Raw genomic sequence first — 19,465 nt, forward strand, 5'->3', positions numbered from 1 at the left:
TCATGGGGGTTAGCATATGTAGAAATAGTCTGTAAATAAGGGCTGCTGCTCCTGATTCTATCAAGTCTTGTAAGTAACTCACTCCAGGCCTGACGTTAAACATTGGTGTTGAGAAGTAATTGGTAGGCAGTAGTGCTGTCCTTTATTTAGGAAGACCTCTGATCTCTTCTCAATGCATTTAGAAGGGTTAGGGAAGATGCTGGATAAGTCTGCAATCGTTCAGCAACTACCTGCTCTTCCTTCCCCCCTTCTTTTCCTTTCTGCAGTGGTGTTATTTTTTGCTTTGAAATGCATTTTCTAAGCTTTTGAAAGCCAAAAATGGAAATCTCCTCCCAGAACTTTAACCTTATGAAACTGATTTGACCTCCTCATTTGTCAGCAGCTGCAGGAAACCCATTCTAGGGGAACTGGGAGATTCAGGAGCTGCGGGTTCAATACCCCATTCATAAGGAGGGGATGTTTCAGTGGTTACAGAACTTGCAAATCCACAATCTGCCCACACTTCCCTTCTCCTACATTGTCTCTAGCCACTTTTCTCCCCCTCCTCCCTTTCCCAGCCTTCCCTGTCAGAGCATCCTCCTCTTTTGCTTTCTGATTGGGTTAATTAAGCTGAGCTGCAGCGTAAGTAAGCCCATCAGGGACCACAGAAGAGTTTTCTTCTTAGCAGCACAACAGGCTCCAGCTGACACAAGGAATAGCATGGGGAAAACTTCCTTAGTCCCTTCATTGCCGATGTTGAGCGTGTTTTACTCCTCCTTTAGACTTCAGAGCAGCTTTCAGTGTCTGAAGGGAGCCTACAAGGATGCTGGAAAAGGACTCTTCATCAGGGACTGTACTGATAGGACAAGGGGTGATGGGTTCAAAGTGAAACAGGGGAAGTTCGGGTTAGATTGAAGGAAGAAGTTCTTTACTGTGAGGGTGCTGAGGCGCTGGCACAGGGTGCCCAGAGAAGTGGTGAATGCTCCACCCCTGGCAGTGTTCAAGGCCACGCTGGACAAAGCCTTGGGTGACGTGAGCTAATGCTAGGCATCCCTGCCCATGGCAGATGGCTGGAACTTGATGATTTTAACTGGGTCCTTTCCAACCCAAACCAGTCTATGATTCTATATGTGTTGTTAGATGTTGTAACTTGGTCAAATTTAGACCGAATTTGAGGCATGGCCAGAAGATCTCTATGCAACAGCTGAGAACCTTCCCAATTTTATTACCTGCTCCAAAGCATGAAGCTTTTAGTAAGACAGCGTAAAAAAATCTACCTAAGGTCAAACACAGAAAAATAAATTCAAGAAATTCAAAAAATTCAAATCAATAACTTGCAAAAAAGCCTTCTCCTCATTGAGTTCTCAGAATTGCCCAAGCCGTTGTGAATGCAACTGTTAGCCTGAGGCAGACACCGAGCTGAGGAAGCTGTCCCCTGAGTAGTTCAGGTCTGTCAAAGTAATGAGGTTCTTAAACCTGAGTCTTAGCACAGAACATGTCAGTCTACCTGAGCTAGAGGTGTTGCTGCTAATGCTGGGTGTAATTATGCATGCACACACTACCCTGCACCAGGAGCACAGGAATTGCATAATTCTGGGCAAAACTAAATGTGTCTGTATGCTGTGCAGGATAGATTTGTGTATCTCCTTGCAAATACAGCCTCGGCGTGTGTATACAACACCAGCTCTCTTCTAATCTTCTTGTTAACAAACATAGCATGCGATTATCTTTTCACCCATATTAGCACAATGCTGTCTCTCCCCTGTATCTGATCCTGGCCATTAAGTATCCTGTCTAGCTCAGCAGTATCAGACTCTCAGGTAGGGATTGGAGCTAGTTATCCTGCAGCAACAGCCGGGCAGGGCTCTAAGAATAACTTCCCATTGGCCTTTGTATGTGTTGGCAGTGGATAAAGTCACTGGGAGAGAAAATTAATAGCAAGTTAAGAATCCTTCATTTATTATTTCCTTTTTTTAAGAGGGGATTGAGTTTTGCTGCTGATTCTCTGCTGAAAGTGCTTGTGGTCTTCCTGTGTCATCTGTGGAACATCATGGGACTGCGGTTGGAGAACATCACGGTATTGTGGTGGGATAGGTGCCAGACTGCTTCCACCTCCACAAAATACTTGTAAAGCTGCTGCTTATCAGGGCTGTGGCCACCCTGCCTCATTGCAGCTATCTGCACAATGAGTAGAGTCCCTCTTGCTGCTGCTGCTGGGCTTGAATTTGTGTCTCAGCTGGGTGTCTCTACTAGTGCAGGCATGGGTGTCCTGCCCCTTCAGTTGTCTTTGGGATCAGGTGGCATAGAACCACAGATTGGTTTGTCTTGGAAGGGACCTTAAAGCTCCTCCAGTTCCAACCCCTGCCACGGGCAGGGACCCCTTCCACTAGAGCAGCTTGCTCCAAGCCCCTGTGTCCAACCTGGCCTTGAACACTGCCAGGGATGGGGCAGCCACAGCTTCTCTGGGCACCCTGTGTATGTGTTGGACTCAAGACCTGGCTAAGATCTTAGATGCTCCAACCACCCCTGTTTTATGGGCCTGTATGTGCTTACCTGCTCTCTTTAGCCACTCATGTGGGAACATGAAGACGAAGGATTTGCTGTGTCAGGTCTTTTCATTGGCCCCATCTGTAGCTAGTGGTTGCTGCTCCAAAGTGGTTGGATACCTGCCATTAATGAAAGGAGATTTTATGCTGAATAAAGCATAAAGGGAGACTCTGTTCTTGCCTCTGCTCAAACCCTGTATCACTGAAGAGAAATCATCACACCTCTACCTGACACTTTTCTCCCAATAATATAGTATAACAGCATTATCTTTATGTTCCTGCTCCTGCTGAGTGTTCAGCCTGTTTCCAGCTGTAAGGTTTGGTGTACTTGCAGGATTGATGGTCCTCGCTCTCTAGGATCCTGGATCTCTATGAGTACATGGCTGTGCTCTGCTTTCATTGCATTGGGCTGACCAGTTGTACGCTTAATTTGGGATAGCTTCCTGTACTCTCTGAACCATCAAGTACTGGTCGCTGGCAAATGAAACTCATCTGCTTTGCAGGTAGCCTTATCCTGTGTGTCAAATCCACTGGCTCTGCATCCTCTGAAGGTTTATTATTGGAGGTGTTGATCAATGAGAAGCTCTCCATGACCTGGCTTCAGTGTTTGCTTGAGCCCAGAGCCCCTCCATGTGCTGGGCTGCCCCCAGCAGCTCAGGGAGAGGATCCTGCCCCTCTGCTGTGCTCTGCAGACCTGATCCAGCTCTGGGGCAGCAGCACAAGAGGGACGTGGAGCTGTTGGAGCGAGTGCAGAGGAGGCCATGGAGATGCTGCGAGGGCTGGAGCAGCTCTGCTCTGGAGCCAGGCTGAGAGAGCTGGGCTGGGTCAGCCTGGAGAAGAGAAGGCTCCTGAAGGGGAGACCTGAGAGCAGCTCCAGTGCCTAAAGGGGCTGCAGGAAAGCCGGAGAGGGGCTTTGGACAAGGGCCTGTAGGGCCAGGCCAAGGGGAATGGCTTTAACCTGTCAGAGGGGAGACTGAGATGAGCTCTTAGGCAGAAGCTCTTCCCTGTGAGGGTGCTGAGGCGCTGGCACAGGGTGCCCAGAGAAGCTGTGGCTGCCCCATCCCTGGCAGTGTTGAAGGCCAGGTTGGACACAGGGGTTTGGAGCAAGCTGCTCTAGTGGAAGGTGTCCCTGCCCGTGGCAGGGGTTGGAACTGGAGGAGCCTTAAGGTCCCTTCCAACCCAAACCATTCTTGGATTCTATGATTTCCAAACCTTATTCCCCATCCTGGTACCACCTCTTGTTTTCCCACTCCTGTTGCTTTTACCTTGTGTTGCTCAGTCTTCTCTGCTGAGCTGCCTTTTGAATGTGTAGCAAAATCTCAGACTTTGAAGACTGAGGATTCTCTCCTGGCTTCTTTGCAAGTGGTTTCCCCACCTCCAAATAGAGATCTTAGTGCTCCAAAACCAAGTAGATCAAGGTCTAAAGGTTTTGGGTGTTTTTAATTCCTACAAGTCCATGTTTTATCCTTGGTGGCATATACAGAGATCTTGGGAGTGCAATAGCCAGTGATCACAAAGTCACTGTGAATACGGAGCCAGGCTTTCAGGAGACAGCTGAAGTATAGCCTGTGTCTTATGAGATTTGGCTCTTTGTGGATTTATACAGTGCTAATTGCAAGACTTTCAGCCAGAGAGAGAGGACTCGTATCTCATAAATCTTCCCAACGCTGCAGAGCAGGGGGAAACATCCACCCACTGGCATCCAATGCAGCGTAAACTTTGCTGTACAGCCTCAGCCAACAAGAAAATAGCTGCCTGCTGACTCACAGAGAAAGCTGGGGTCAGAGCCCCTTTCTTGCTGTTTGGGAATCAAAATGGTGTTTTAGGGCTCCCATCTGAACCAGGTCAAGAAGATGTAAAGACCTCATTTGGGGATGAGGAAATTTGCAAGCATAAGCTTGACTTCTAAAGAAGGAAACACCATTTTTCCTCAAGGCTGTCCTAAAATGCTATAAATGATACACAAGCTGGGGAGACCTGCTGGGATGAAACCCAGTTCATTTTCTTTTCAATATTCATCATTCCTTTAGGGGCAGAGGATGTGTTTGTTCCTCTTTGTGTCTAGAGCTGATCAGAGTCTCCTTGCCTGTGAAATGCTGTCCTGGTTAAGGCTGGGATAGAGTTAATTTTCTTCCTAGCAGCTGATGCAGTGCTGTGGTTTGGGTTTAGTATGAGAATAATGTTGATAACGCACTGATGTATTTAGTTGTTGCTAAGTAGTATTGGTACTAAGTCAAGGACTTTTCACCTCTTCATGCCCTGCCTGAGTTTAGGTTGGAAGGACACAAGAGCTTTGGAGGGGAAAGAGCCAGGACCTGAACTGTCCAAGGGGATATTCCATACCAGCTTAATTTCCTGGCCAGCTTGGCACTGCCAACCCCATGAGAGCTGCCCATCAGTGAAATACAGTAGAGAAACACTTTATAGTGGGGAGAGCAGAGTCCCAGGAGCACATGATGTCTTTGCTGGGGACAAGAATGAGACTGAAATAGAAGACAACCTGACAGTCTGGCTTTGGAGATTCTTCACTTTTCTCAGTGCTTTAGGCTAAGGAAGATGGGGCTGTTGAGCCTGGAGAAGAGAAGCTGCGTGGAGACCTCAGAGCAGCTTCCAGTGTCTGAAGGACGCTGGAGAGGGACTCTTCATTAGGGACTGTAGTGATAGGACAAGGGGTGATGGGTTCAAAGTGAAACAGGGGATGTTCAGGTTAGATATAAGGAAGGAGGTCTTTATTGGGACAGTGGTGAGCGGCTGGCACAGGGTGCCCAGAGAAGTGTTAAATGTTCCATCCCTGGCAGTGTTCAAGGCCAAGTTGGACAGAGCCTTGGGTGACATGGTCTGGTGTGAGGCATCCCTGCCTATGGCAGGGAGTTGGAACTCGATGATCTTAAGGTCCTTTCCAGCCCTAACCATTCTATGATTCTATGGTCTCATATACACATTCATCTAGGTAGGGTCAACCAATTCAGGCACTGCTGTGGCATGGTTTGCTTAAAATCAACAATCCTGTGTGCTCTTGCTACAATGGTCTGTTTGTCTGAGGGTTTATATTTCCCCAGTTACTGCAATAAGGAACAGTTTTAACAGAGATATCCTCAGGATACTTTCAGAAGACTGGGAAATACTGCAACCTGTGTTGTGGAGGGTGGCACTCACTGGCCAAGTCTGCTCCAGAAAAGAGAATTTAACCCTGGATTCAGGATTTGTAGGTTATTTCCATGACCTCAAAACTCCATTCTTGACACTAATATTTGTGTTCTTTCATTTGAGTCTCCACCTAGCAAATACCTGGAGGAACTGCGAAACCATTGCAAACCTCTCTGCTTTCCCTTCCAAGAACAAAGGAGCATGGCTCTGACCTGCTTTTGTTGATAGGAAATCAAGTCTGAAGTGCAGGCAGAAACTCCATCCACATGCAGTTTTATCACATGGGGGAATAAGGAAAAAAAGGAGGAAAATCTCATTCATGGTAAGCGTTAATCCCATCATTTAATACGCTTCTGGCAGATGCACAGGTAACAGGGTGATGGGCACCATCTGACTGCCTGAGTAGAATGATCTGTGTGACGAAGGAAGGCCATGCCTTAGCTTAAGTGCCTTGCAAACAAACCACTCCTGAAGTTAATCTCTTTATTTTTGGGACAAGCTGCAGCTTGCACTGAGATCTGTTCATCGTGGTGAGCTCTGAAGAAAAGATGCTCTGGCCTAGGATGCCCTCAAAGAGAGACTTGGCTTCAGTTTCCACCAGGCATTAGCCAGGTTATAAGTTCAGGGAGAAAGGATTTAGCTGAAGTTAGAAGCTGGGCTTTGTTGGGGGAGCTGTTGACAATGTCTCTGCATGAGATTTCTCCCAGTGTTGGCTTCCAAAGAAAAGCTTCTATCCATGGTAATCAGGGTTTATTAAAGGAAGCTGGGGGAAAAAAAAAGCCCTCTTTAGCTGAGATTAAAGAGATTGTGTAGCTGCACTTGGTGCTGAATTGCTCTGTGCTGGCTCCGTCGCTGGGCGTCTGCCTTGTCAGCATCCCTGCACGGCCTCCCGCATCCTGGGAAATGAATAGCTGTGCCTGAGTGAAGCAGAAGTAAACAGAGGAGCGTGCTGTCTGGTTAATGCTGGGCTTCATTACCCACCCAGCCCGTGCCGTTGGCACTGCACAGGAGTCCCAGGTGCTGTTGACTTCCTCCTAGCCATGTATTGCCTGGTGGAGAAGTCACCAAACCCATCCCACCAGCCACTGGGTGGTCAGACCCACTGTGCAGGAGGATGTGGTGGGTTTTCTCCCTCCCCAGTGCTGTTTTGATCATGTCCTAGATGTTAACGTGTACTTTTGCTCTGAGCCCTTGGCTGAAGCTGGACCCAGAGCTGGTTTGCTTCAATGGCTTTTTTGCAGCCACGTTCTCATGCGTGATTCCTCTTGCCGTTGACCTTGCAGTGGCTGTGGCAGAGGACATGGTGATGTGATTCTGTCTGCCACCTTTGATGGCAGGAGGGTTGTGTGTGTGTGTAAGCCAAATGGGGAGATGCTGTCATCTCCCATGTTCACCCAGTCACATGTTCCTTTCAGGGGCTGTCATTGTAGAGGGGTGGTTTTGTGCCAAGAGCATGACCATGGCTTTCATGAGATTGTCAATCAAAACCGAATGCCCCAGCTCCCTCTTTCCCAGTTCCCTGGACGCTTCCTCCTAAGTCCTTCCCTCCCTCTCAGTTGACAGACCAGTCCTTTGTGTCCTTTTTATGCCTGATCTATCCCTACTTCCTCAGCCGTAGGGCATCCTTCTTGACTTCATCCCCTTGGAACCTGCTGTACTGTGAGGGTGTATTCGGCATTCCCTACCTCGCCCATCTAATAACAGCCACCAATGAGTTAAAAGGAGTTAGGAAAGTTTCTTCCTCTGAGGCTTTCTTACATCCAAACTTTTCTTGTCCAGGGCTGCATGTATCGTAGTGTTGCGTGTTGTAGAGCCTTGGGATCATGTCCTAGAGAGCCCTGAGCAGCACAAAGTTGCATCCTTTAACTCAGTGTTCTCTAACCCTTGGTGGAAGTTGTCAATAGCAGCAAAAAAGTAACCAGGCCATAACTTGCTGCCCTTTAGGTGGAAACCAGTCCTTAAACCAAACTGTGAATATAAAGGTGAATGTGTTATTTGATAGCTTTGTATTGCTGTGGCCTGTGGCATCCCCTCTGTACCACCACTGCCTGTGAAGGGTGAATGGAGGGCAAGGTGTTCATGACAGAGGGAGAAAAATCAGGGCTGCTTTCTACCAAAAGCTCTTTCCCTACAGACCTCTGTGACTAGAGAGGCTGTGTGACCTTCTTAGGGACCTTAAATGTGCTGTTGTGGCAGGAGCCGTGTAGAGGGACAGTTTGGTCTCATACAGGAGCCCTACATGGTGGGTCATGGCGTTAGTGCTGGCCATGTCCCTGGAAATGGAAAGGAGAGTGAGCCTGGCTCTCATGGGAAGGCAGTTTGAGCTTATTTTGGCTTAGAGCAAAGTCTGAAGCCCAGACCTCACTGTGGCCTTTGTTATTTGCTTTTTTCTTCATATCATATATCATATCATATCATATCATATCATAATATAATCACTCTCTCTTAGACCAAGCAGCCTTAAAGACAGGTATACCTATGCCACTGCATTATTTGTCTTCCCAGCTGCTGTGACTTCTGCTATCCAAACACGGGTCATAAAAAGACATGCATAGCCCCCTTCTCCTTGGTGCCTCCTCTAAGAGGTAGTACAAACCGTGCTCTCTTCTGCAAGCTAAATGACCAGTCTTGGCTTTGCTCTCTGATGTTATTTATTAATAAATAATAGCAGCCACATTATAAATTATAGCCCTTGAAGGCTCAAGAACTGGTTGGGACTGCAGGATAAGCTAAGGCTGCGCTCCAGAGGGTGCAGGGCAAACAACATGAGCAGATGGGAGAGGAGTGAGTGCCAGCAGTTCACAGAGAGAAAATCCTGCTCGTAGGGTCACTCAGATGGCTGGTGGAAGATGGCAAAATAGCCCCAGGCTCCTGCTCTCCCCACCTCTTTGTCCCACAGGGATGCTCCTGCTTGCTCAGTGGCTATTGGTGCTGTCAGATTATTGATGCTCTTTCCTCTGCAGGTGAGCATCTTCCCCCATGAGGTTCACTGTCTTTGAAGCCCCTTTGTCTGCTGCGAAAGGGACTCCTCATGCAGCCTTCCTGGAGCTTTCATGTCTGGAGTGTACCCTCTCTCCTTGGGTGATATGGTTTAGTGTGAGGTGTCCCTGCCCGTGGCAGGGAGGTTGGAACTGGATGATCTTAAGGTCCTTTCCAACCCTAACTATTCTATGATTCTATGTTATGTTGGTTACTTATTTTAATAGGGATGTTTCCTCCTGTTGTTGCAACTCAGCTCTTGGGTGTTGCGATGACCTTTGGGCAGAGGGCTCCTATTGCAGAAGAGGGGTTGTTCATTACTTCTTCAATCTCTGGGTCACAGCAGTTTCCATTTCCCTGTCCCGCAGCTGTGCTGACTCTGCAGGACTAAGAAGAGCGAAATACAGTGGGATATAGGGGCGAAATAGAGATCTTTGAGGACTTGAAAAGAATAATTCTTTCCTAGATCTATCTAGCGCCCTATCAAACCCGTGTCTGTTAGAAATATGGATCATAACTCAGAAGTGACAGGAGCCGGTGTTCAGGATTGCCACGTGAGGTTTCTGAACACAGGACTCAAACAGGGACAGCTTCCCCTCTTCGGCTGCTCTCTCAAGGATGGCCTCTCCTGAAAGAAGAATGGTTGTGTGGGGAGAGCTCATCCCATCGCCACTCTATCTATCATCATAAAGGTTATTAAAAGCCTACGTGACCAGCCTGCACATCCCTGCAGAGCGAATCCTCTCGTGTTCATGAGACAGTCTTGCAACCTCTGTAGTCTAAGCTTCATTTTATTAAATATTTGCTTGACCAGGAAGGCAAAGCAGAGCAGGGTAAACACACCTAAAGTAAATGTGGAATGACCTTTGTCCGTCATCTATCCATTGCCTGCGGCTGCTGCGGTACGGAGGGCAAGTGGGAGGTGGAGGTGGTCATACAACAGCTTTGAAATGCTAGCTACTAGGAGAACCTGGAAAGATTTTGGGTGGCAGGAAAGTGGGGGATGCTCTACAACCCCAGATTTACCCTTTCCACTGTCAGATCTAATCAGACTACAGATCAAAAGAACATGGGATTTATTCTCTTTATTATTTCATTGTCGTTAGCAGAGTTACACAGGTTTGAAAAGGTTGAAATCCAGACCTGTGTCACTGCACTGCTTCCTCCTTGCTGGGATCTGCAAACAGTGATTTCTTCCTTGCCTTCTATATGTGTGGGGCTGGCAGTCATCACTTTTACTCACCTGTTTACACCCCTGATTTCAGCAAAGTCCCTCTGTGAGTGATGGGACTCTGGCCTGCAGGAGCAGAGCTGGGGCTTGGTTTGTGTCCTTTAGAAAACAAGAACAGACTTGTGAGATTCTGATCTGGGTGTTGAAGAGGGATGGAAGGGGGAAAGATCTGTGTGCCTCAGCCTGGCCATGTAGCAAGGGTTGTGCAGTCATCAAGGAACCTGGCTTGTGAGAGCTGAGCTGGCAGGACTCCATCTCTCACATGCTTGGTGGGGCCATAAAGGGCTAAAGTTGTTCTTGGTACAGAAGCAGACATGAAAAAGTGAAGGAATAGGGAGCAGATGGATGTATTGAGTAAGGAGATGCATTGCCATGGCGCAAGGATGGTGCTTGGTGATTATGGAAGATGTTTGTATCCCATACTGCTCCCACCACCTTCTCTTTGGAAAGTTGGTCCCTGAGTCATTGATCTTTCCAGTTCATGGTCCTTTAGACTTTATTACTGCTAATAGTTAGGCAGCCCCTTTCTCCTCATTCATCTGCTATGCTCAGGGGGAACTGGTTCTCTCTTTTAGACGCTGTTTCCTTGCCTGAGCTGTGGGTGGAGAGCAGTCTGGTGATGAGAACCCAGGGGAGGGTGGAGACCTGATGCTCGGTTTGCTCCATGCTTGGCTGCGTGCCCTTTGTAGACATTGCTGCAAAGGCTGGCACACTACAGCCCCTATGTCTGTGCTCCAGACTGGACTAGCATGAGGCAGCTTTGATCTGGAAGCCACAGAGAGCCTGATCAAACAGGCCCATTCTGGACTGAGGTCTCCCGAATAGAAAGGATGGTAATGTCAGACCAGAGCTGGCTTCTTCCTGGCAGACTTCAAGGGTGACAAAAGAGCTCAGCATCCATCTAGACCTGTCACTGTAGGCAGGTCCCTGACCTTCTGTAGGCTTCAGTCCCTCCTCCAACAGAGCAGGATAATAATCCTTGTCCAGCCCTGTCTTCCTCGATAACAAATACGCAGTTGGCAGTGCAAACAGCAATAGTACTTGATGCCTTTTGCACTGCTCTGGCTTCCAGTGACTTTTTGGGCTGCACCATGGAGCACGGGGGTGTGTGTGTAATGGAGAGTAAGAAGGTGCCAATTTATTACTCTGCTGTGTGATTTCTGCTCTTTCCACCAGCATCTTTTCTTTCAGGAGGGCTCCCTTTGTGCTGGTTTTAAGTAGAGAGCTCAGAGACCAGAAAGGGAGGATTAGCAATTAAATAGGCTCTGATGATGGCATGGTTGTGAAGGAGGGAGGAGGAAGGAATACTCCATAGTAATGTACTTCTGTTTTCTTTTGTCTTTGCTTGTAGGACAAAATCTGCCAGGGAATTGGTGTTTTGAAGACTTGTACAGCTTTTAATCCTCCTTCCCTTGGGAATACAAACATTTGTAATCATGTCACCGGCCATGTGGAAATGGACTTGCCTGGTTTCTCACCTCCTGCTATCCACCACAGTGTCGCCTCTTGGTAGGCAGCAACCACTCCATCCAAAGAGGCCCTTCATCACCTTTACTGGAGACCAAGCAGAGGGGAACTTCAACCATTTGGTGGTTGACGAAAGAACTGGGCACATTTACTTGGGAGCTGTCAACAGGATCTACAAGCTCTCCAGTGACCTGAAGGTCTTGGTGACCCACCAAACTGGTCCTGATGAAGATAATCCCAAGTGTTATCCCCCCAGGATAGTCCAAACTTGCAACGAACCCTTGACACCCACAAACAACATCAACAAAATGCTCCTCATAGACTACAAGGAGAATCGATTGATAGCCTGTGGGAGTCTTTACCAGGGCATCTGCAAGCTTTTGAGGCTGGATGACCTCTTCAAGCTGGGAGAGCCCTTCCACAAGAAGGAGCATTACCTCTCTGGGGTGAATGAGAGTGGCTCTGTTTTTGGAGTCATTGTTTCTTACAGCAACATGGATGACAAGTTGTTCATCGCCACTGCCGTGGATGGCAAACCTGAGTATTTCCCCACTATTTCCAGCAGGAAGCTCACCAAGAACTCCGAGGCAGATGGGATGTTTGCATATGTCTTTCATGATGAGTTTGTGGCCTCTATGATCAAAATCCCCTCAGACACCTTCACCATCATCCCTGACTTTGATATCTATTACATCTATGGCTTTAGCAGCGGTAACTTTGTCTATTTCCTAACTCTACAGCCTGAGATGATCTCACCACCGGGCTCCACCACGAAGGAGCAGGTTTATACCTCCAAGCTGGTTCGGCTTTGTAAGGAGGACACAGCTTTTAACTCCTATGTTGAGGTGCCCATTGGCTGCGAGAAGAACGGAGTGGAGTACCGGTTGCTCCAAGCAGCCTACTTGTCTAAGGCTGGAGCTATCTTAGCAAGGTCTTTGGGTGTTGGTCCTGAGGATGATATCCTCTTCACAGTCTTCTCCAAGGGGCAGAAAAGGAAGATGAAGTCCTTGGATGAGTCTGCTCTTTGCATCTTTGTCCTGAAGAAGATCAATGACCGCATCAAGGACAGACTGCAGTCCTGCTACAGGGGAGAGGGGACGTTAGATCTGGCCTGGCTCAAAGTCAAGGACATTCCCTGTAGCAGTGCGGTAAGTGAAACCCCAAAGCACCCAATCTTAGCCTCCTCCTGTGCTCACAGAGCATGGCTTAACAATTAGAGCAGGGACTAGGAGCTCAAACTGCCTCATCCCAGTGCTGGCTCTGCCTCACATCACCTATTTTAACCCATTCATGCCTCAGTTTGCTCATGGATGAGCTGAGAAGGGTATCACTTTCTGACCTGCCCAGGCATGCTATGATTGCTGATGAGCTAAGCCAAGGGGTCTTGAAATATTTTGCTGGAATTTGCCTATTGTGGTTACTTTGCTGTACAATTCTTTAGGGGTGAAATTACATTTCCTTGTGCAGCCTTGGCTCAAACCTAAACCAAAACAGGACCTCGATAATGTCAATGGTTTGCACTGGTTTCTGTGTCTATGGGTGTAAGTTTCCTTCCCTGGGTTGAAGTTGGAGCAGGATCATTCAGGGAGCTTTGTGAAGCCAGGGCCTTATTCTAGTGCTAGGAAGCACTGGTCATTAACCATCAAAGTCCCTCATCTTCCCGTTCCCAGCCAGCTCTGTGTTGCCTCTGCACTGAAAAATTAAGACCTGGCTGCAGATCAAGGATTAAATGCTGCCAGATTTAAGGGCAGGGTAGGGGAAGAGGCTGGTCTACCTGACCTACAAATGGTCTGAAGGAATTGCCTTAGTTTAGTCTGTTGGTTCACTAAAGTGTCACTGCAGAAACGATACCATGCACGGAGCTCGGCATTCCAGCCGGCACTGCACCCTGGCTGCTGTAATAGCCCCTTCTCTGGGCTTTGATTTCCTCCCTTAATTAGCTCTTTCAAGGGAGAGGCAAGTTCAAGCCTGAGCAAAGGGAATATGGAGAAACACCAGAGCGCTTTCCTGCCCCATAATCTCAAGGATACGGGATTGCTCTGGCTTTCTCTTTGTACTCAAGCTTCCTTTGCTGGGGGCTCCTTTGCAGGACAAGGGCAAACCAAGAGGAACGCATGGGAATCTAACTGCAAGGAGGCTGATCCTGCCTTACTCTGCCCTCATTCCCCTTTACACCAGTGCTCTCAGCATCGCTGCTTGATCTTGCACTGCTCCCATACTCCCACACCAAACATGCAGAGGGACAAGTCCTTCATTTTAGTTGGGAACTTTTCTGCTTAGACCTGCAAAGCTCCCTATGGAGTTTTGCACAGGGAGAAAGCCTGCGCCTAAATCTGGCTTCGAGTTTTGTTTAGCCTTAAGGCCTCTGCACATTCAAAAAGCTGCCTTTAGATTTAAGCTGGGAGCTTCCCATTGGAGTTGCTTTCCTGGGCTGTTAAGCCTCTCCATGCATTTGCGTATCCGTTCTGCTTGTGCTCCATACTAACGTTTGCATTACCGGACCTCCCAAATCAGGGGGTTTGAAACCTCCCAGTAACCTGACTTCTGTGGCTTTAGATAGGAGCAAAACTGTCAACAGCTCTCTTGTGTCGTTTGGTGTGAGTCCCACCCAAGAAGGCAGATACATCAGACTGAATTTGAAGGGACAGAGGCTGGGGAGAGGATAAGGCTGACACAGTGGGAAAACCACTTAAGAGTATATTTGCGACTGCATTTCTTCACTCTGAATCAGAGATGCTAATGCTTCCCAGCTGGAAAAAGAGCCTGGAGATCCTTGAAGAGAAAAAACCAGGGAGTCTGAACAGTGTAACTAAGTAGGCTATCCTCTCTTTAAATGAGTCTGCTTAGAGCTGCTGGCAAGGCCTGTCTGAGATCAGCTGTGCTGCCCGAGGGAAGAGGTATTAGTGACTTGGCTGCTGTAAGGGTTGCACAGTCCAGCTGCTAAGCTTGGAAAATATTTGATGGTTGGTGAAGTATTTTGGAGCCTGGATATGGGTCTGAGGGCCTCGTCTCCTTTTGCTGATGTCCTGCTTTGCCAGCTATCCACCAGCACTGCCGCTCTGCCTCTTAGCACATGTATTCGAGGCAGCTCTAAAACCAATTACAAACCCATCAGTGAGACTTTCCCTGGTTTTGTGTGGATGTCAAATGTTTCTCTGCTGGCGCAAATAGAGGCTTAACCTGCTTGTGATTGAGGCTGGACCTGAACTTCAGCTCTGCTGCCCTGCCTGCAGCAGCCGAAATCCTGCGTGTGAGCAGATAGAGATGATGTGCCTGGTATTGAGCAGATGGGTAGAGATGAGATATGGGAAACCATCACTGAGCATTGCAGAAACACTATTAGAAGACATATTCAAGCTTTTCTTTATGGCATTAATTGTAGGACAATGGATTATGGAGCTGGACTCACTGCCTTGTCCTTGCATCTTGCTGCATGGGCAGGTCTGGCTTTGGGTAACAAATAGTTTTCTAATAGGGTGATAGATGACTCAGAGGGATCCATATGTTAGGATGCTCCTGTTCCTGCCTTGGCGTAATGCTTATTCAAGACTGCTTCAGGGCAAGAGAAGTCTCTTGAGGACCACTACCAGCACAGATCTCTTCACTTGCAATATGCACACAAATAATTACAGGGATGTGGGGGAATGTTGGAGCAGTACAGTGCAGAGTCTGCAGTTTCCCTGATCAGTCAGCAGGAGATAGGGAAGTTGAGGCCAGGTAGGACTTGGCAACAAGGTGGGCTGGACACACAGTGTCTCATGGTCAACATGCAGCAGGAGGCATTGGGTCTGCTGGTGTCCTGCAGGGTTGAATGTCCTGGAGCCTGGTTTGCAAACCCAATGTGAAGGTAAAGGATGGAGACACAGCTGTAATGAGCCTGCTCTTCTCTTGTGCCAACCACACGTGCATGCTGCAGGGCGGTGGAACTAGATGATCTTAAGGTCCTTTCCAACCCAAACCAGTCTATGGTTCTATGTTAGCAGTGTGATAGAAGAATTTCCAGAATGGGAAATAGAAAAGTCCAGAGATGAATAGAGGATCCTCAATGTTCATTCCTCCCCTGTTCCTGTGTTGCAGCTTTCCTCCTATTAATCTTCAGCATAAATCAGGAAAAAAAATGATGGATTTTTATGTCTAGGCAGTTGATTTGCAAATTGGCACTGTTCACTCAGGTGATGAACAACAGTTCCAGGTAATACCTCTCTGGTTTTCCTTGCTGAAAATACAGGATAATAGCTTATATTTAAACAGCACCCTTGCCCCCAAATGCTTAGAAATTCATATAATCAGAAAAAAAAAAGAGGCTGGATTAAAAAAAGGGAGTCTTATGGGGTCATCTGATTCACCCTTTTGCCCTACTTGTAACATTGCTGACAGATGTTGGTCTCACCTCTTCTTAACCTCTAAGCAATGGGGCAATGTGGGGAGGCTCATCTCTCTCCCTACATGATCTGTCTTGGCTGCTTAGGAAGCTTTCCTGCACGTCTAATCTAAATCTCCTCTCCTGATACTGAAGCCATTCCTACTTACAGAGAGCACCTTCATCCCCTCTGGCTATCTAGCAAGAGCTTTGTGTGTCACCAAAGTGTGACCACTTTTGTGGTGCATTGCGGAGCATCAGTGTACGGAAGAGGGGAACCGAGGCTGTGTGGATATACAGGGTGTGGGTAGGAGGAAGGGCTATCCTGGAGGGAAAAGTAGGCACACTGGAACAGGGTGCCCAGAGGAGCTGTGGCTGCCCCATCCCTGGCAGTGTTCAAGGCCAGGTTGAACACAGGGGCTTGGAGCAAGCTGCTCTAGTGGAAGGTGTCCCTGCCCGTGGCAGGGGTTGGAACTGGATGAGCTTTAAGGTCTCTTCCAACCCAAATTCTATGATTCGTGTTAAATAAAGAAGGCCATGCTTTAAATATATTTCATAAACTTTGTAATTAACTTTGTAACAGTTGAGACATGCTGGATTTCTTAAAGTGGTACTTTGGGAGGAGGATGGAGATGTAAATGGCCTATTTTGTATAGGACTTGATCACTGGGGGAATCTGTTGATTTGCATTACTATGGAATAGGATTAACAATAGGTGCATTTTGAAGTCCAGAGGTAACAACATTACTGGGATGCTCACTAATGGAGGCAGGAGCAAGCAGGTGAACTGCTGTGTAGAACATACAAATATGGATGAAGAAGAGGAGGGTATTGAAACTGACCCCAAAGCAGCATAAGGGTATCATGGCCTGCTAGGGGAAATGCAAGAGGAATGGGAATCCTTGCTGGAGCTTTGCCTTGCAATGAAGCCCCAAACGTGTCATAGAATCACAGAATCATAAAATAGTTTGGGTTAGAAAGGACCTTAAGATCATCCAGTTCCAGCCCCCTGCCATGGACAGGGACACCTCACACTAAACCATGTCACCCAAGACTCCATCCAACCTGACCTTGAACACTGCCAGGGACAGAGCATTCTCAGCTTCCATGTCGATGGGACACGATGCTGGCTGTCAGCTTAGGAGCTGGTTGCATCCTAGAGCTGCTGTTTCTGGGAGATCCTGGTGTCCTCATCAGCCTGATGTCCCTTGCAGCATCACCTGCTGCTCTGCAGCTTAACAGATGCCAGTCTCTGAGCTGAAAAGGTGTCACCTCCATCAACATAGCTTTTCCTGGATACACAGCTTGAATATCTGTCCAAGATAATCAAAGTGGCTGTCCCCAGCTATCACCTGGCTTCTGCCTTTTGCTGGTGTTTTCTTTTTCTTTAGGCAGGAAATGGAGTTTGACTGTTTAAATTACTGTATTCAGTCTCTTCCTGTTTTTCATGGCAGCGCTGTCACCTGGGGGTGAAAAGCAGTGGTTTTGAAGCTGACCAGCCAACAAAAGGCCTTGTGTAAAGAGCTGGGCAATATTTCTCCAACACTTTGCTAACAGAGGGCGGGCAAGGTGGGTGTTTGGGACCTGAGTCATTGTCTGACAGAGAATTGGCTATAAAGGCTTCCTGTGCTTCTGATGCTTCAAGGCAAACCTAAGTCAGTAACTCCCTAAAGCATCTTTGCAGATACTGGTGCCTACAGAGTCCTGCATCTTCTCCTTGAGGAACAAGCATCCACTTGTTCCTCAAGTGGAGCCTGCTCTCCTGTATCCTCCCTGCCCATCTGTTGTGGTTGAACCCCAGCTGGCAAGCAAGCCTCACGTAGCCACTTGCTCGGTCTCTTGCTGGTGGGATGAGGGAGAGAATTGGAAGGTAAAAGTGAGCAAACTCGTGGGTTGAGGTACAGACAGTTTAATAGGGAAAGCAAAAGCTGTGCACAAGCAAAACACACCAAGGAATTGATTCACCACTTCCCATCAGCAGGGAGCTGTTCAGTCATCGCCAGGGAAGCAGGGCTCCATCACACGCAATGGGGACTTGGGAAGACAAAAACCATCACTCCAAATGCCCCCTTTTCCTCCTTCTTCCCCCAACTTAATATGCTGAGCACGACACCATTGTTGTGGGATATCCTTTGGGTCAGCTGTCCTGGCTGTGTCCCCTCCCACTTCCTTGTGCACCCCAAACCTCCTTGCTGGTGGGGTGAAGAGCAGAGAAGGCCTTGCTCTAGTGTACAAGCACTGCTCAGCAGTAAGAAAACATCCCTGTGTTATCTACACTACAACACAAACCCAAAACACAGCCCCAGCCAGCTACTGTGGAGAAAATTAACTCTACTGCAGCCAAAACTAGCACAATCTCCACCCCTCACTCCATACCATTTACATCATGCTGAGATCCCACACTACCCAATACATCCTCATTAACCCCCACCACCCTTCCCGTCCTTTGATATAATGCACAGATATCATTCCCTTAGTTTATGGACAACCCCTATAAAATGTCTTTAAAACATCCATAAATGTCCAGAGTTTCTTTAGTCCATGGCTTTGGGCTCCATCTGTTATGGTGGTCACTCAGGACAGGGGGGTGGGGTGTTCCATGGAGTTATGGGGCACCAAAGCCACAGGTTAGCTGAATGTGGAGGATATATTGCTGATGAGTCCTTCCATGGATGGCTGTGAGGCATGTCTGGATGCCACCGGGGAGCACAGACATTCTGCTTTGGCAGCACGAGCACCCCATCCCATGCTTGGTCACTGGGGCTGATCCATGGGCTCCTTCCACCCAGTTAGGAAGGGCCGTTTCTAACTCAGGTGGTAAAAGGGTTTTTGTAGGGTAGGAGACAGTCAGTCTGACTCCTGGCAGTTGGTGGTGGGGTAGCCAAGATTTTCCTATAAATAGCCCATTTCATGACTTTTCTCTTCTTGCCAGGGCTTGTATTTGGTATCACTGGTGTTAATAAGACACAAGTCTGACAGAGCACTCCTGAGATAAGAGGATGGGAAGCAGCATCACCCTGTGTTACGGGAGGACTGGCTAAGGCACAGTAAAACAGAACTTGCAGTGCAATTGCAGCTCAGAGTCCTGGATCTTTGTACTGCGCCCAGTGTTCCCAACTGTTGCAGGAAGAGCTGCAGAGGACTATTTTTGTGAGAGAAACTAGTGATAGGAAATGGGGAATGGCTTTAAACTGGAAGAAGGAAGATTTAGATTCAATATAAGGCAGAAGCTCTTCCCTGTGAGGATGCTGAGGCGCTGGCACAGGGTGCCCAGAGAAGCTGTGGCTGCCCCATCCCTGGCAGTGTTCAAGGCCAGGTTGGACACAGGGGCTTGGAGCAAGCTGCTCTAGTGGAAGGGGTCCCTGCCCGTGGCAGGGTTGGAACTGGATGAGCTTCTAACACAAACTGTTCTATGATTCCATGAATATCATACTTGCTATTGTATTCCTCTCTAGCATAGGGGACGGAAAACCAAGGTTGTTTAGAAAGAGGGACACGTGCTGGAGGTGTTAGAAAGAAGGGGCATTTTAAAGAAAAAAAAACCCTCGCTTTAAAAACTAAAAAGCAGGAATTGTCATCTCTGTCATTTCCCTCATTATCTTCCCTTAAAAGGGAAAGGTTGGGGTAGAAAGAGAGTGTTAACTTTCGCTTAGCCCTTGGGAAAAGGAAAGCATGGAAGTAGGTCAATGTGATACTGCTTTGACATTTTGCACACACAGCCCCTGCCCATTTCTCCTGGCTGGTATGTGAGCCTGC

At 47.9% G+C, this 19,465-nt stretch overlaps 1 protein-coding gene across 4 annotated transcripts in view; it reads left to right on the forward strand.

Moving 5' to 3' along the window:
- Window positions 1–19,465, forward strand: part of PLXNA4 (plexin A4) — a 469,295-nt gene that overhangs the window by 16,441 nt on the left and 433,389 nt on the right. For all 4 annotated transcript variants that reach the window (XM_061467958.1, XM_061467955.1, XM_061467957.1 and 1 more), the window contains exon 2: window positions 11,234–12,497. In XM_061467958.1, the coding sequence (XP_061323942.1) occupies window positions 11,319–12,497 (1,179 nt within the window). In that variant the 5' untranslated portion in view covers window positions 11,234–11,318. The remainder of the gene's footprint in view (window positions 1–11,233; window positions 12,498–19,465) is intronic.

Source organism: Pezoporus flaviventris, unplaced genomic scaffold, assembly GCF_033815535.1.
Source record: "Pezoporus flaviventris isolate CSIRO_AGI_PZ_B2104156 unplaced genomic scaffold, CSIRO_AGI_Pfla_v1 ptg000046l, whole genome shotgun sequence".
In the NCBI taxonomy this organism is placed as follows: domain Eukaryota; kingdom Metazoa; phylum Chordata; class Aves; order Psittaciformes; family Psittacidae; genus Pezoporus; species Pezoporus flaviventris.